The 18493-nt window shown below is 45.5% G+C and overlaps 1 protein-coding gene across 1 annotated transcript; it reads right to left on the bottom strand.

Moving 5' to 3' along the window:
* Nucleotides 1–4761: 4761 nt before the first annotated feature.
* LOC109759966 (cytochrome P450 CYP72A616) lies at nt 4762–7555 on the bottom strand. Its single transcript, XM_020318796.4, has 5 exons — nt 7016–7555; nt 6489–6709; nt 6159–6406; nt 5665–6040; nt 4762–5582 (listed from the first exon to the last, which is right to left on the bottom strand). Exons 1-5 carry the CDS (start codon nt 7341–7343, stop codon nt 5157–5159), a joined length of 1599 nt encoding a protein of 532 aa, XP_020174385.1. The 5' UTR covers nt 7344–7555; the 3' UTR covers nt 4762–5156.
* Between the last annotated feature and the right edge of the window lie 10938 nt (nt 7556–18493).

The following is an 18493-nucleotide window of genomic DNA, read 5'->3' as shown; positions in this document are numbered from 1 at the left end:
TGCTGAGAACGACGAGATGAATCCGAATACGCAGTCCGTTCATCTGCAACACATCTCTATCATAGCGAACATGCAATCGTCCCTCTCCGATTCATCTGTCCGAAAATACCAACTTCGGGAAAACTTTCCCGGATGTTATTCCCCTTCGCCAGTATCGTGTAGCACTGCATTAGAACACCCCTAGCACCGCTCATTTCATGTCATGCATCTGTGTGCTTTGTATTTACTGTTTCTTCCCCCTCTTCTTCTCCGGTAGACCCGAGACCACTGCTGATGCCACTGTGATCGACTACGTCGACGACGACCCTTCTTCCCTTTCAGCGGAGCTTCCAGGCAAGCCCCCCCTTTGATCATCCCGATATCGCCCATTCCATTCTCTCATGCTTGCATTAGATTTTGCTACTGTAATTGATTGCTCCTATTCTGATGCATAGCCTGCTTTTGTAACCTGCTGTTGTACCTTACCTCCTTATCCTAAACTGCTTAGTATAGGTTGGTTAGTGATCCATCAGTGACCCCCACTTGTCCTTGTTGCCCCTGCTTCATCATCGACGACTCGATCAACATGATCGACGACCAGAGCCCGACACCTCACATCACATCACGCCCCTTTTGTTGCTCGACACTGCAGAGCTACTATCGAGTGCCGAGGGTGGTACCTCATAACGCACTCCTGATGATAATTCTGTAGTGTAGCTATTCGGTCGTGGTCAACGAGGGTGGTTCCTCCTTCACCATTCCCGATACGGCTCTGTCGTGCAACACCTCAAGTGTGAACCTCGAGGGTGGTTCCTCTTACGTTCACCTTGATGATTACATCGAGTGGAATCCTCCGAGGGTGATTCCTTGGGTTTTCCCCTTGATGTTTGGCCACATGGTTACATTAAATTTATTTGAGACATTGGTGAAAATCGGGCGGGCCCGGAGAGCACCCGAGGAGTTACGGTGGCGGCTGGCTGTTTAGCGGTATCACCCAGGAGGGGGTGATAGCTCCGGACTTGTCCCGGCAGCCATCACTTCTTTTAATAATGCATTAATAGGTTTGGGTATTTGTTCTGAATTGGCATTTGGCCTTTACGCACTAACCACCACGTGAGAATAGATATGGGCCTCGACGTCGTGGTATCAGCCGAAGCTTTGTCAGATGTCCAGTTCAGCATTGTGGCACGGTCGGATCGTGCCATCCACTACACGGGTGGTGCTGGTATCCACCCTGCACACAACGACCCCGAGTGCAACGGGCGATGGGCCCAGACCCTGGAGTGCTTAGGATGTATACCGACGGGGACCTCTCTGCTGAGCCTAGGTAGGGTTGCGACGTGTTGATCTTCCGAGGCCGGGCATTGACCCAGAAAAGTGTGTCCGGCCAGAGTGATCGAGCGTGTTGGGTAACGTGGTGCACCCCTGCAGGGAAGATATATATTCGAATACCGTGTCCACGGTAATGGACGTTCAGACTTGTATCCAGATCTTATATAACTAGAAATGGATACTTGATATGTGATGGATATGTGGCCCCGGGATTGCTTCCTCGCAGGGAGTCGAGGAAGGATCTCTCGGCATTAATTCTACAACATGCTTGTTAATTATAAACTGCTATTCTTTACTCTTCTACATGGTGCAAGATGCTTGGAGCTGCTTGAAGATGCTAGTCTTCGATAGGCTAGGCCTTCCCCTCTATTCTGGCCTTCTGCAGTTCAGTCCACAAATACAACCCTTTCATTTGATACCAATGCATACTTAGTTTAGATCTGATGCTTGCGAGTACTTTGGATGAGTACTCACGGTTGCTTTGCTCCCCCTTTCCCCCTTCTTTCTTCTTTCTGGTTGTTGCAACCAGATGGTGGATCCCTGGAGCCAGATGCCACCCCAGTCGACTACTACTACCACCCCGAGGGTGCCTACTACTATGTGGAGCCCGCCGACGACCAGGAGTACTTAGGAGGTCCCAGGAAGGAGGCCTTTCCTCTTCGATCGTTGATGTTTGTGCTAGCCTTCTTAAGGCAAAACTTGTTCAACTTATGCATGTACTCAGATATTGTTGCTTCCGCTGACTCGCTTATGTATCAAGCTACGTATTCAAGCCCTCGAGGCCCCTGGCTTGTAATATGGAGCTTGTATGACTTTTATTAATGTTTAGAGTTGTGTTGTGATATCTTCTTGTGAGTCCCTGATCTTGATCGTACACGTTTGCGTGTATGATTAGTGTACGATTGAATCAGGGGTGTCACAGTGGCATGCAAGTTCATGTCGATCGCTTAGATGCAGCGTGTACAGGTGAGAGAACGGGATAACTACGAGAGGGAATAGAGATAAGTGTAGTTGAGATTACGATATGGAATTAAACCATATTATCTAACACCCTCTCTTAATTTAAGCTGTGCTAAATTTATATTCTTATTGAATTCCTCAAATGGCCTTACAGGAAGGGCTTTTGTGAACCCGTTTGCCAATTGATCTTGGATGAAATGAATCATATCTCCAACTTCTTTTCTGCAACTCTTTCTCATACGAAGTGAAAATTAATCTCGACGCATTTGCTCATATCATGAAAGATATGATTAGCAGACAAATAAGTTGCTCCTAGATTATCACACCATAGGACACACGATGTTGTTTAATCCCAAATTGTGCAAGCAAGGATTCCATCCAAATGATCTCAGTAGTTGTATTTGCCAAAGATTTGTATCCAACCTCTGTGCTTGACCTTGATATTGTGGCCTGCTTTCTGGCACTCTAAGAAGTAAGATTAGAGCCAAAAAATACTGAAAATGCTCCTATTGATTTTTTATCATTACTACAGCCAGCCCAATCAGCATCAGAGAAGGCACTAACAAGTGTAGAGTTAGAGCACCTGATCTGAAGCCCAATACTCATAGTCTTGCGGCCAACTGGCAGTCCTGTCGTGCGCAGAGGATAGAGGTTAGCTTGCCGGCAAGCTCGCTGGAGGTGAGCGACAAGGATCGACAATGGAGGAGGCATTTGACAACGATCCGACACCCGCGCCTGAGCTTGTCCATGCCGGCTGCACCATTGAGCAGGCGCATGCACACTTCAACGACGTCATGGAGGAGGAGCAGCCGACGCCGCTAGTGGAGGCGTTCCTCCTCGCGTTGGAAGACCAACATATAACCTCGCCCTCCTTGCGCATCATCGGCTGGCGGAGGGGCAAACCTACCGCGAGTTCGCGAATGGTGCACCTGCTTCCTCTTACGCTGCTCTGTATGCCATCGTATCCTCTTTGTTAGGATTAGCATTTAGCTTACGAGTTGCAGCAATCGATATGAATATGATACTTATTTCTTATCACCTTGATTGCATGACTAGTTTCACTAACCTATTGTTTGTTTTGATTATCTTCGCTATTATCTTATTCATGTTTTATCCACTATTATTTTGATTAAACTTAACGGAAAATTCCTCAAATATTCAACATTGACCTCGACGGGTCACATCCACATAGACTCCGACGTGGAAGTGTAGAAGGTGGGACACGAATGTGGACACCTCCATGTCCCATGTCCTACTCCTCCCCTCGTCGGCGATCCGTAACTTCACTTCCCGGAGGTCATGGCCGTTGAGCTCGCTGCACGTGGGGAAGAACGGGACGTGGAACATGGACGCCTCCAGGGACAACAAAGATGTAGACTAGGTTTTGCTATGTTAAAAAAATCATGTCTGCTTTTGTGTTGAAAATACCATGAATTTGGTCCGGTTTAAATGAAAATCATCCAATTTGCATGAAAATTATACTGTGTTCAAATTTCGTTTGGTTGACCCGTATCACTGTCCACAGACGAATACTATGTCCGTTTTAGACGATTGGTTGAAGACGCCTTAAAATGCCATAGGTATTTGCTGTTTGCCCAAGCGCCGGGCGGAGGCTAAATTTGTTGTTTTGACCTTTTTGCAAAAGTTTAGCCGGATCTGACCCTAGTTCAAAAAAAATCAGGATCTGGCCCTTTTTCTTACTGCTGTAGTCATTGGACGGTTACACAACCTACCGCCGAGGTCAGTGGCGGTAGAACTTAACTACGCTGTCACGACCATTTAAAGTGCAACATATCTTACCGCCATAGTCATTGGTGGTAAGCTGTGTAACCCTACGCCATTGTACTTGGCCATTGTACTTGGCGGTAGGCTATACACTATTACGAGACACATGTGAGTGCATGCAAGCATTGGTCTCTGTGACGCACTGCATAGTATGCACAAACATCCACTCGCATCCATTTTTTCCTTTCTCTTTCCACCCACATGCATCATTACTAGCACGCATGGGCGGATCTGGGCCCCAGGCAGTGGCCTGGGGCGTGACAAATTTCCCAGCCTATATATCTAGAGGAAAAAAAAACGGCCTGGGGCGCAGCCCACTTCATGCCCCTGTTGTTGGGCCATTAGCCAGCCCAATAACAAAAAAGTGAACGAAAACAACAAAGACAGAAGGGCATGTGCTGCTGGTACGTAGCGTACGAGAGTCTTTTTTTACACTTTTATATGCTTTGAAACTGTATTTTTCAGGGAGGGGGAGGGGGGTTATTTTTTGACCCTTAGTTTCTCGCCTGGGGCGTCGGCCAATCCTGGCTCCGCCACTGCTAGCACGTAGCTCCTAGCTTGGACATGTCACAAACTTAAACAATTGATGGGATGCACGGGTAGCTAGCTAGGCAGGCAGTAGGCAGCGCAGGCAGCCTGCACATTTGCAGCCATAATTGCAAAACGCGGTCCAGCCCAGACGGCATGCATGCACAGGCGACGTCATTTTTAAAAAGGAAGATATTGGCAGTAGGGTATTTTTCATGACACAATTAAATTCTATCATCGAAGACCATGACGGTAGGCAGTGTTATCCTACCGGCAGAGACTACGGTGGCAGAAAAATGGTCAGATCCCGTCCCGCCTCCTTTCTGTATCGGTGCCTGCTCTGAACAGGCACCTTTCCTTTTTTTTTTTTTGAGGCACCCTTTCCCTGTATGAACCAACTTTGCTAACAGTTGTGTTCCCCGTAACCGGTGTGAACAACACGTACTTAACCATGTACAAATACCCAGTTTTAGGATCAAATGAAAGAGTCTAGTTCACTTGATTCAATTTACTTCTTCCACTTACCAAGTTACCCGACGACAGGTCGACAAAGCCGCAAGACAAGATGACGATCAGAGACTCTTGAGTATAATCTGCGCTCCATGCTGAGGATGCAGTGTGATGACCGTGTACGGCGCATGCGTGTAGGAAGGTGAGAGCTGGAACTCGAAACGCTGAAGGATCATGCTCAGCGCCATCTTGGCTTCCAGCATCGCGAAGTTCTGGCCGATGCAAATCCTCGGGCCCCAGCCGAATGGGAAGAAGACCGGCTGGTCCTTGGTTGCCTTGGAGATCCCCTCCGCAAACCTCTCCGGCTTGAACTCCAGCACGTCTTTCCCCCATACATCCGGGTTGTGGTGAACCATGATTATCGGCAGCTCCAGCAGCACGCCGGCAGGGTAGGTGATGCCTCCAATCTGCATCTGTCTGGATGTCTTCCGGTTCAGCGTGACCGCCGGTGGGTACAACCTGAGCACTTCATACAGTATCATCGTCACCTGGACAAGGAAATTGGAGCCAAATCATAGTCAGCAATGGCTTCTAGGCGAAACTTAAAAGTAAAGTGTGAGAGACACTTGCCGTTTTGAGTCGGCTGAGGCCGTCGAAGTTGGGCTTGTCCTTGCCGAAGACGCTGAGGACTTCTTCCCTGGCCCGATCCTGCCACTCGGGGTGCATGCCCAGGACGACCAGCGTCCAGGTGAGCAGCACGGACGTGGTCTCCATCCCCGCGAAGTAGAAGAGCTTGCACTCCTCGATCACATCCTCGGTGCTCATCCTCATCCTCGACGCCCCGCTCTCCTTGTTCGACTGCAGCATCAAGCCAAGCAAGTCGTTGCCGCTACTAAGCCCATCGTTCTCCATCGCGCGCTCCCGCTTCTCGATGATGCCTCTCAGGAGCCCTTCAATCTCTCGGTTGATCTGCTTCATCCTCTTGTTGTTTTCGGTTGGAAAAAAGCTGAAAAAGGGCAGTCGCATCATTCATGCTTACTCTGAATTTTACAAGGAAAAAAGTTACTGTACTTCAGAATAAAAAGGACTATGTCAAGAGTAATTGGTACAGGAAGTGTGCTTACAGGTAGCCTGGGATGTACATATACTGGAAGGCCTTGATAATTCGCTCCGCTTGCTCTGCCTGAAGCTGGAAGATCCTTCGCCCTTCCATGAAGCTGCTACCGAACGACGTGCGAGAGATCACGTCTCCGGTGAGGTTCTGGAAATCCTCCCATATGTCTATTTCATGTGATCCATCAGAACCGGCTAGTTTACTTTCCCAGCTGCTTATCAACTCGGTGCAGCATGTGGAGAAAGCCGGCAACATGCTCTGTAAACAGCTTCAGTTAGCGCGCGCACACACACACCCTGATCGGGTTAGGAGCTACCCTAGTAAGAAAGAATAGTACTACCTTGAGCTTTTCGAGATGGAAAGCGGGGTTCAAGATCCTCCTGTGCGTCGCCCATTTCTCACCGTCGTAGCTCGCAAGCCCAAGGGCTATCAGTTTTCCCAGACGTTTGTTGGTGAATTTTTCGAAATGGCCCGACTTGTCTGATAGGATCTCTCTCACTAGCTTTGGCTCTGCTATGACCATCCTTAGGACTGGTCCAAACCAGGTGATGCAAACGTTGCCTACATGCAGTTCAAAATTGATTGCCGTCAGAAATTTTTGGGTTTAAAAATGAAGTAGAGACAGCAATAATATCTTGTTTTAATGCTACCTTGAGCAGGATTAGGTCATCAGATGCCCGTAAAAGAAGAGCAATAGTAACATATTGTGATATCAATTTTCATGTCAATAGATACTTCAGTATACTGAAGAGCAATAGTAGATACTTCAGTATACTGTAATATCAATTTTCATGTCGGAAAAACGAAAAAGAAAGACATATTGGACCAGAGAGAAATTCAACTTGAGCAACAACAAAATTCTACTACCGTGTTCCTTGACGATGTTGAGGAGGTGTGGCGCCACACGGGGCACAATGTCGTGGCACGGCGGCATGGGCTTGGACCGAGCCTCCTCGTTGAGCCGGCCGTTGTCCGCGAGGTCCCCGGCGGGAAAGCGGTACGCCGTGCCGCCGAGGCCCTGCGCCCTGAGCGCCCGGCTGAGCCGCCGCGGCCTCAGCCAGCATGTCTCGGCGGCCCGGGAGAGCGCCCACAGGAGGACGAGCAGCGCAGAGAGACCGCAGAGCAGGCTCAGCGATGAAGGAGAAGACACGTCACCTCCGACTCCGAGTGTGGTTGCTGCTACGGCGACCTCCATTAGTTTCTTATACTGTAATCAAACTGTGTGGTGCGGTACAACTAGAGCAGGTGCGGTGGAAGATGGAATCTTATATAGGCACAGCAAGTGTCGTCGATGTGATACGAGGGTGGGTGCTCTGCCCTGCTTGGCATCACATGTTTTTCTTATCTTCTTGCTTCTTCTTTCTCGTCACAACATTTTCGCGGTTACCGATGGGAATTGTGGAAAACGATGTGCCACACACCAAGGACAAACAAAAGGCTGGATTCGTTTTTTGTTGTTGTTTCCATCGGCAGAGCGTGGCAAGAAACCCAAGCGGAGACGTTGTAACTGTTAATAAATCAGGATGTTGTCTTCATTTTCGTGGAATCGAGAGCAACCGCGGAGCCGAAGGATACCGTCGCTTGGCGTTTGCGGATACCTGCTTCTTTTGTTCTTATTATTATGACCTATGCAGATACGTAAGTGGTTGTTTGGATACAGCTCAGTTTCTATAAAACGTATTTTAGGTGAAATTTGAGGAAAAGGACTTTTAGTTAGTTTTCTGTTAACGAAATTTTTTGCAGTTCCTTTTTTTATGAATGGCTATCATTATTGACAAAGGGTGGATTTCATTTGCTCAAAATGGAGCATCGAGAAAATACATAATACAATGAGCATACACCTGAACTCTACATGGCAATGAGCGGCCACCCCGGGCCTGTGGCGCTCCTGTGGTGGCAAGCTGGGTTCACGGATCTCGCCTGACCCAGATGGGCTTGGGTGGGCCGGTGGCTCAGTTCTACGGCGATGGGCTAGCACGGTGGGCCTGACCACACCGGCTGCTTAGGCACCGTGGTGGTGTCGTGGCCGATCAGGCGGCGGCAGCTGGACCCTTTTTGTCTAGTCCCCGTCAGAGAAGGTAGCGATCCGTGCACAAGACGCTTGATGGAGGTTCTTCGAGCTGATCTGGGTGAAAACTTGCTCTCGGCTAGCTGCCAAGGTCGGCGATGGCGGGGCTCTTCGGTGTCGTTCCCTCCTTGAAGGCATCGCCGTTGAGAAGTTCTAGACCACTATCTGCTACCTCCAGGGGAAACCCTAGATCAGTAGATCGGATGATGGCAGCGCTCTTGTGGTGTCTCCCCCTTGGGGGCGTCATTCTTGGATGTGTATACAGGCTTGAGTGCGCATGTGGGGTACACTGAGAGTGCGCCGGACCGGTGTCTGTTCCAATCCCGGCATTGTGGCTTGGATGGGGTACCCGGCTTTAGATGTTAGGCCTTGGTGCGAGTCTGTTCGGTATTCGGTTCGAACATTCGGCACCTCTTCATCAAGGGGATAGGAGTAGCGACATGTGTTGCCAAGATGATGAGGTTGTATTACTTTGTAAGGTCTTTGTGAATAATTAGTAAAATTGTTGCATGCGTCGTTCAAATGTAGAGGCCGGGGGTATATCCTCTTTTTTTTAAAAGTATCAAAATTAAATACGACAATTTATCGACAGGCAATACAAGAATGAATCATTAGGCGCTTGAGGCTGCCGCCACGACTGCGCTCTCTTTGCGCGCGTTGATCTCCTTCTTCACCTCAATACACTAATAATCTTAGGGCATCTCCAACACTAACCCCAAAAACAGACACACTATTTGTTAATAGACTGGTCCAGACCAGTCTGCGGACACTAATGCTGGAGCCGGCCATCCAATCTTGTCCCCTAAATGTCTGCCTTAGTTTTTCCAAAGACCACAACACTCAAAATAACTATATAAAATAGCACGATTCTTCCATAAATAAAATGCAGATATGCCTAGTGCAAAAATAGTTCAAATGTAAATATTACATCTGAAGTAACTTGATGTTCAACAAGTTTTTTGAAATCATTGTTTCCCAATTCAACGATTCTCAAGTCTAGAATGGACATATGTCGTACCACACATACTGCCCCTATAGTTTTTAGCCAACGATGTACGTGTGTGAGTGACCCGCCCTCGGTCCTGTAGTACAACAAGACAACATGTGCCGGCTATACAACGTGTAAAGCAACATTAAGTGAATGAATGAATTAACCAACATGTAGAGCAACAAGAAGTAAAACTTATGATCTCCATGGTTGACGAGCCCAACGGCCACATTATCTCCACTCGATGAATCACACTGCAATAGTTCATGACGGAGTTTAGATGGTGTACTATCGATGCGATATCAACTTCATATTGCGTTCACGGATGACGCGCATTTCGTAGGGCATGAAGTTCTTTTGTTCATGAAAAGAAGCATGCACGCGCTGCCAAAAGATTGAGCCCCATGAGTTCATGCCTACAAAGTCCACGAATATGACCAACTATGCATTGCACATCAACTCATCCTCCCTCACCAACTACCCTACCATCGAATTACTCTAGAAAATGACAACAAGTTCAACAAAAAGATCTCATGGACGTCGTCAGCACTAGCGTGGAGAGTACCTGGCTACGGAGGGATCTTGGGTGGATGAAGGCGTAGTCCAAGGTGGGTAGGCCCGTTGCTGGTGGCTGGCTGGCTGCGAACATCCAAGGATGCATGTGCGGTGGCCAAAAGGAACATTGGTGGTAGCGGACGAGGAGCGTGTAGATGCAAAGCAGGGGGGTGGGGGCAGGGTTGGAGTGCAAAAAAGTGGACCGGGAGGGGGATTTGAGTGGGTTGGGGCTGTCAGAGTCCTATGTGGCGATTGTCTGGACTCCCGCACCCCTCCCCCCGCCCCGGTTGCCTCTGGTTTGCGGGAAAACAGACACTCGGACCAGTCCACGGACTGAAGGGGCACCCGGTTGGATGGCAAAATGGATCTGAACCGCTCGGTCCGGATGGATGTGGGAGGTTTGAGGGTTAACATTGGAGAAACCCTTGCGAGCTACTCCCCATGTTCCTAAAATGGTCTCAAGTCAAACTTTTTTAGGTTTCACCAAGCCTATAGAAATTTATCAAGATCTACAACATCATATATATATATATATATATATATATATATATATATATATATATATATATATATATATATTTCATAATAAATGTGATGTAATGAAAGAAATTTAATATTGTAGATGTTGATATATTTTTATATAGACATGGTCAACATTAATAAAATTTGAATTAGGACAAACCAAACACTTCGATTATTTTGGAGAGGACGGAGTACATAGATATTTAAGGAACGCCTACTAGGAAGCCAACTCGTGTCAAAGATATGAACCTGGACTCAGCCCCTAGCCCGAACGGGCTTCCCATTCGTTTTTTACCTTAGGGACATCATCAAAGCAGTAGTGATGGCTATATGTTGGGAAACGTAGTAGAAAACAAAAAAAATCGCCCTACAATAACCCTGAAACAATATGAAGGTGCATATAAGGTTTGGATCACGATCGTTACCGACTCCGGAGTGCAGCGGAATTAGACGAGTCAGGGTAGATTTTACTTGGAGTCCCTCGAACCGTAGATGAACTATCCCGCGAACCGCCCGCGAACGATTCGTCGAACGGGAAACCGAAAGTACGACCTCTCTACTTGGTTGCAAGCGTATGGTCTTCGCGATCTGGGAGAGCTTCACCGTCCAGAACTAATCGTCGTCGAAGAATTAGGGGGAGATTAGAACCACAGTGGGATTCTAATTGTGAGGATTAGAGGATCTAGGTCAAGCTCTAATTGATTAATTAGGACCAACTACAACTAGAACTAGAGGAACTAGAGGAGGCTCCAAAACTTGTGTACTCCCTTCATTTTGATATACAAGGCCACAAACTTAGGTTACAGGTACGAAGATAAAAATTAATGCTTTCTTTGCAAGCCAACTTTTTTTTCGTTTACGGAGATCATTAATACGCCACATTCATGCAAAAAAAGAATAGGAAACTGATTGGACGTTATAGCTGAGTATCATTATGACTGCATGCATGCAAGCATTAAACAGGTTGCTAGTACGATGAAATATCATTAACTTTTGTCTCGATTACTGTTGATGGCCTTATACAGATTTAAAATATATTTTTCATAGTAACCTTGTATAAGTAAATGGAGGGAGTATCCAAAAGTGCCTTGAACCTCTAGTATATATAGGTTGAGGGGCGAGGAAGGGGCGCCACAAGGAGGGGAAGGACTCCCCTCCTTGCGCCGACCAAAGGGGAGATGGAGTCCTTCCCCCACCCAATTCGGCCTCCCTCAAGGGGGGAAGGTGAAGGAAATATGCCCTAGAGGCAATAATAAAGTTGTTATTTATATTTCCTTATATCATGATAAATTTTTATTATTCATGCTAGAATTGTATTAACCGGAAACTTCATACATGTGTGAATACATAGACAAAACAAAGTGTCCATAGTATGCCTCTACTAGACTAGCTCGTTAATCAAAGATGGTTAAGTTTCCTGACCATAGACATGTGTTGTCATTTGATGAACGGGATCACATCATTAGGAGAATGATGTGATGGACAAGACCCATCCGTTAGCTTAGCATAATGATCGTTTAGTTTTATTGCTATTGCTTTCATCATGACTTATACATGTTCCCTGACTATGAGATTATGCAACTCCCGAATACCGGAGGAACACCTTGTGTGATATCAAACGTCACAACGTAACTGGATGATTATAAAGATGCTCTACAGATTTCTCCGAAGGTGTTTGTTGGGTTGGCATAGATCGAGATTAGGATTTGTCACTCCCTGTATCAGAGAGGTATCTCTGGGCCATCTCGGTAATGCACATCACTATAAGCCTTGCAAGCAATGTGACTAATGAGTTAGTCACGGGATGATGCATTACGGAACGAGTAAATAGACTTGTCGGTAACGAGATTGAACTAGGTATGATGATACCGACGATCGAATCTCGGGCAAGTAACATACCGATGACAAAGGGAACAACGTATGTTGTTATGCGGTTTGACCGATAAAGATCTTCGTACAATATGTAGGAGCCAATATGATCATCCAGGTTCCGCTATTTTTTATTGACCGGAGAAGTGTCTCGGTCATGTCTACATAGTTCTCGAACCCGTAGGGTCCGCACGCTTACGTTCGATGACGATTTGTATTATGAGTTATGTGATTTGATGTACCGAAGGTTGTTCGGATTCCCGGATGAGATCACGGACATGACGAGGAGTCTCTAAATGGTCGAGACGTAAAGATCGATATATTGGAAGGCTATATTCGGGCATCGGAAAGGTTTTGAGTGATTCGGGTATTTTTCGGAGTACCGGAGAGTTACGGGAATTCGCCGGAGGAAGTAGTGGGCCTTAATGGGTCATACGGGAAAGGAGAGAAGGGCCTCAAGGGGTGGCCGCACCCCCCCCCCATGGCAAGTCCGAATTGGACTAGGGAGGGGGCGGCGCCCCCTCTCTTTCCTTCTCCTTCTCCTACTCCTTCCGTCTCTCCCCTCTTGGAAAAGGAAGGGGACTCCAACTAGGATTGGGAATCCTAGTTGGACTCCCCCTATAGGCCCGCACCTCCTAGGCCGGCCTCCTCCTACTCCCTCCTTTATATACGTGGCCAAGGGGGCACCCCAAGACACAGAAGTTGATCTTTTAGCCGTGTGCGGTGCCCCCCTCCACAGTTACACACCTCGGTCATATCGTCGTAGTTCTTAGGCGAAGCCCTGCGCCGGTAACTTCATCATCACCGTCACCACGCCGTCATGCTGACGAAACTCTCCCTCGGCCTCAGCTGGATCAAGAGTACAAGGGACGTCACCGAGCTGAACATGTGCAGATCGCGGAGGTGCCGTGCGTTCGGTACTTGATCGGTTGGATCGCGAAGACGTTCGACTACATCAACTGTGTTACTAAACGCTTCCGCTTTCGGTCTACGAGGGTACATAGACACATTCTCCCCACCCGTTGCTATGCTTCTCCTAGATAGATCTTGCGTGATCGTAGGCAATTTTTTTGAAATACCACGTTCCCCAACAGTGGCATCCGAGCCAGGTCTATGCGTAGATGCTATATGCACGAGTAGAACACAAAGAGTTGTGGGCGATAATAGTCATACTGCTTACCAGCATATCATACTTTGATTCGGCGGTATTGTTGGATGAAGCGGCCCAGACCGACATTACATGACCGCGTTCATGAGACTGGTTCTACTGCCGTGCTTCGCACACAGGTGACGGTGTCTGTTTCTCCAACTTTAGCTGAATCGAGTTTGAGTATGCCCGGTCCTTGTTGAAGGTTAAAACAGCACACTTGACGAAAAATCGTTGTGGTTTTGATTCGTAGGTAAGAACGGTTCTTGCTAGAAGCCCGTAGCAGCCACGTAAAACTTGCAACAACAAAGTAGAGGACGTCTAACTTGTTTTTGCAGGGCTTGCTGTGATGTGATATGGTCAAGACGTGATGATATATAAATTTTTGTATGAGATGATCATGTTTTGTAATAGTTATCGGCAACTGGCAGGAGCCATATGGTTGTCGCTTTATTGTATGAAATGCAATCGCCATGTAATTGCTTTACTTTATCACTAAGCGGTAGCGATAGTCGTAGAAGCAATAGTTGGCGAGACGACAACGATGCTTCGATGGAGATAAAGATGTCAAGCCGGTGACGATGGTGATCATGACGATGCTTTGGAGATGGAGATCAAAGGCACAAGATGATGACGGCCATATCATATCACGTATTTGATTGCATGTGATGTTTATCCTTTTTATACATCTTATTTTGCTTAGTACGGCGGTAGCATTATAAGATGATCTCTCACTAAATTTCAAGGTATAAGTGTTATCCCTGAGTATGCACCGTTACGACAGTTCGTCGTGCCGAGACACCACATGATGATCGGGTGTGATAAGCTCTACGTTCACATACAACGGGTGCAAGCCAGTTTTGCACACGCAGAATACTCGGGTTAAACTTGACGACCTAGCATATGCATATATGGCCTCGAAACACTGAGACCGAAAGGTCGAGCGTGAATCATATAGTAGATATGATCAACATAGTGATCTTCACCATTGAAAACTACTCCATCTCACGTGATGATCGGACATGGTTTAGTTGATATGGATCACGTGATCACTTAGATGATTAGAGGGATGTCTATCTAAGTGGGAGTTCTTAAGTAATATGATTAATTGAACTTAAATTTATCATGAACTTAGTCCTGATAGTATTTGCATATCTATGTTGTAGATCAATTGCTCGCGTATAGCTTCCCCTTTTTATTTTTGATACGTTCCTAGAGAAAACTAAGTTGAAAGTTGATAGTAGCAATGATGCGTACTAGGTCCGTGATCTGAGGATTATCCTCATTGCTGCACAGAAGAATTATGTCCTTGATGCACCGCTAGGTGACAGAACTATTGCAGGAGCAGATGCACACGTTATGAACGTTTCACAAAGCTCGGTATGATGACGACTTAATAGTTTAGTGCACCATGCTTTATGTCTTAGAACCGGGACTTCAAAAACGTTTTGAACGCCACGGAGCATATAAGATGTGCTAAGAGTTGAAATTGGTACTTCATACTCATGCCCGTGTCGAGAGGTATGAGACCTCTGACAGTACTTTGCCTACAAGATGGAGGAGAATAGCTCAACCAGTGAGCATGTGCTCAGATTGTCTGGGTACTACAATTGCTTGAATCAAGTGGGAGTTAATCTTCCAGATAAGATAGTAATTGACAAAGTTCTCTAGTCACTATCACCAAGTTACTAGAACTTAGTGATGAACTATAATATGCAAGGGATGACGAAAGTAATTCCCAAGCTCTTCGTGATGCTGAAATCGGCGAAGATAGAAATCAAGAAATAGCATCAAGTGTTGATGGTTAACAAGACCACTAGTTTCAAGAAAAGGGCAAAGGGAAAGAAAGAGGAACTTCAAAGAAGAATAACAAGCAAGTTGCTGCTCCCATGAAGAAGCCCAAAGCTAGACCCAAGCCTGAAATTGAGTGCTTCTACTGCGAAGGAAATGGTCACTGGAAGCGGAACTACCCCAAATACTCGGCGATAAGAAGGATGGCAAAGTAAACAAAAGTATATATGATATACATGTTATTGATGTGTACTTTACTAGTGTTCATAGTAGCCCCTGGGTATTTGATACTGGTTCAGTTGCTATGATTAGTAACTCGAAACAAGAGTTACAAAATGAACAAAGACTAGTTGAGGGCAAGGTGACGATGTGTGTTGGAAGTGATTCCAAGGTTGATAAGATCACCATCGCACACTCCCTTTACCTTCGGGATTAGTGTTGAATCTAAAATAAATGTTATTTGGTGTTTGCGTTGAGCATAATATGATTGGATCATGTTTATTGCAATATGGTTATTCATTTAAGTCAAAGAATAATTGTTATTCTGTTTACATGAATAAAACCTTCTGTGGTCATACACCCAAGGTGAATGGTTTATTGAATCTCGATCGTAGTGATACACATATTCATAATATTGATGCCAAAAATGCAAAGTTGATAATGATAGTAGAAATCCTTCTTGCTACCTCTTGAGCACTGCGTTGGTTTTCCCTTGAAGAGGAAAGGGTGATGCAGTAAAGTAGCGTAAGTATTTCCCTCAGTTTTTGAGAACCAAGGTATCAATCCAGTAGGAGATCACGCTCAAGTCCCTTGCACCTACACAAACAAATAAGAACCTCACAACCAACGCGATAAAGGGGTTGTCAATCCCTTCACGGTCACTTACGAGAGTGAGATCTGATAGAGATGATAAGATAATATTTTTGGTATTTTTATGATAAAGAGTAAAAGTAAAGAAAGCATGGTAAATAAAGATAGAAATAGCTTGTTGACGGAAGATTAATATGATGGAAAATAGACCCGGGGGCCATAGGTTTCACTAGTGGCTTCTCTCAAGATAGCATAAGTATTACGGTGGGTGAACGAATTACTGTCGAGCATCTACTACTATTACTCCACACATCGACCGCTATCCAGCATGCATCTAGAGTATTAAGTTCATAAGAACAGAGTAATGCTTTAAGCAAGATGACATGATGTAGAGGGATAAACTCATGCAATATGATATAAACCCCATATTTTTATCCTCGATGGCAACAATACAATGCGTGCCTTGCTGCCCCTGCTGTCACTGGGAAAGGACACCGCTAGATTGAACCCAAAGCTAAGCATTTCTCGCATTGCAGGAAAGATCAATCTAGTAGGCCAAACCAAACTGATAATTAGAAGAGACTTGCAAAGATAACCAATCATACATAAAAGAATTCAGAGAAGATTCAAATATTGTTCATAGATAATCTTGATCATAAACCCACAATTCATCGGATCTCGACAAACACACCGCAAAAGAAGATTACATCGAATAGATCTCCAAGAGAATCGAGGAGAACTTTGTATTGAGATCCAAAGAGAGAGAAGAAGCCATCTAGCTAATAACTATGGACCCGAAGGTCTGAGGTAAACTACTCACACATCATCGGAGAGGCTATGGTGTTCATGTAGAAGCCCTCCGTGATCAATGCCCCCTCCGGCAGGACGCCCGAAAAGGCCCCAAGATGTGATCTCACGGGTACAGAAGGTTGCGGCGGTGGAATTAGGTTTTCGTGGGCGCTTCTGATGGTTTGGGGGTACGTAGGTATATATAGGAGGAAGAAGTAGGTCGGTGGAGCCACGAGGGGCCCACGAGGGTGGAGGGCGCGCCTGGTGGGGGTGGGCGCGCCCCCCTACCTTGTGGCCTCCTCGTCTGTTGCTTGACGTCCACTCCAAGTCCTCTGGATCACGTTTGTTCCAAAAATCACGTTCCCGAAGGTTTCATTCCGTTTGGACTCCGTTTGATATTCCTTTTCTGCGAAACACTGAAATAGGCAAAAAAACAGCAATTTGGGCTGGGCCTCCGGTTAATAGGTTAGTCCCAAAAATAATATAAAAGTGTATAAATAAGCCCATTAAACATCCAAAACAAAATATATAATAGCATGGAACAATCAAAAATTATAGATACGTTGGAGACGTATCAAGCATCCCCAAGCTTAATTCCTGCTCGTCCTCGAGTAGGTAAATGATAAAAACAGAATTTTTGATGTGGAATGCTTCTTAGCATAATTCTCAATGTAAATCTTTTTATTGTGGTATGAATATTTAGATCCGAAAGATTCAAGATAAAAGTTTAATGTTGACATAAAAACAATAATACTTCAAACATGCTAACCAAGCAATTATGTCTTATCAAAATAACATAGCCAAAGAAAGCTTATCCCTACAAAATCATATAGTTAGGCTATGTTTCAATATTGTCACACAAACGTTCTCATCATGCATAACCCCGATGACAAGCCGAGCAATTGGTTCATACTTTTAAGGCGCTTCAGCCTTTTCAGCTCTTACGCAATACATGAGCGCAAGCCATGGATATAGCACTATGGGTGGAGTAAAGTATAATGATGGGGGTTATGAGAGAAGACAAAAAAGGTAGAAAGTCTCACATTGACGCGGCTAATCAATAGGCTATGGAGATGCCCATCAATTGATGTCAATGAGAGGAGTAGGGATTGCCATGCAATGGATGCTCTAGAGCTATAAATATATGAAAGCTCAACAAAAGAAACTATGTGGGTGTGCATCCAACTTGCTTTCTCACGAAGACCTAGGGCATTTTGAGGAAGTCGATCATTGGAATATACAAGCCAAGTTCTATAATGAAAAATTCCCACTAGTATATGAAAGTGACAACATAGGAGACTCTCTATCATGAAGATCACGGTGCTATTTTGAAGCACAAGTGTGAAAAAGGATAGTAACATTGTCCCTTCTCTCTTTTTCTCTCATTTTTTGGACCTCTTTTTTTTAGTCAGGAATCTCATCTCGACTTGTGGGGGAATCATAGTCTCCATCATCCTTTCCTCACATGGGACAATGCTCTAATAATGATGATCATCACACTTTTATTATTTACAACTCAATAATTACAACTCAATACTTAGAACAAAATATGACTCTATGTGAATGCCTCCGGCGGTGTACCGGGATATGCGATGAATCAAGAGTGACATGTATGAAAAAATTATGAATAGTGGCTTTGCCACAAAATACAATGTCAACTACATGATCATGCAAAGCAATATGACAATGATGAAGCGTGTCATAATAAACGGAACGGTGGAAAGTTGCATGGCAATATATCTCGAAATGGCTATGGAAATGCCATGATAGGTAGGTATGGTGGCTGTTTTGAGGAAGATATAAGGA

Source organism: Aegilops tauschii, chromosome 3 (genome assembly GCF_002575655.3).
Source record: "Aegilops tauschii subsp. strangulata cultivar AL8/78 chromosome 3, Aet v6.0, whole genome shotgun sequence".
Classification (NCBI taxonomy): Eukaryota; Viridiplantae; Streptophyta; class Magnoliopsida; order Poales; family Poaceae; genus Aegilops; species Aegilops tauschii.
This window is presented reverse-complemented; position numbering and strand designations above follow the sequence as displayed.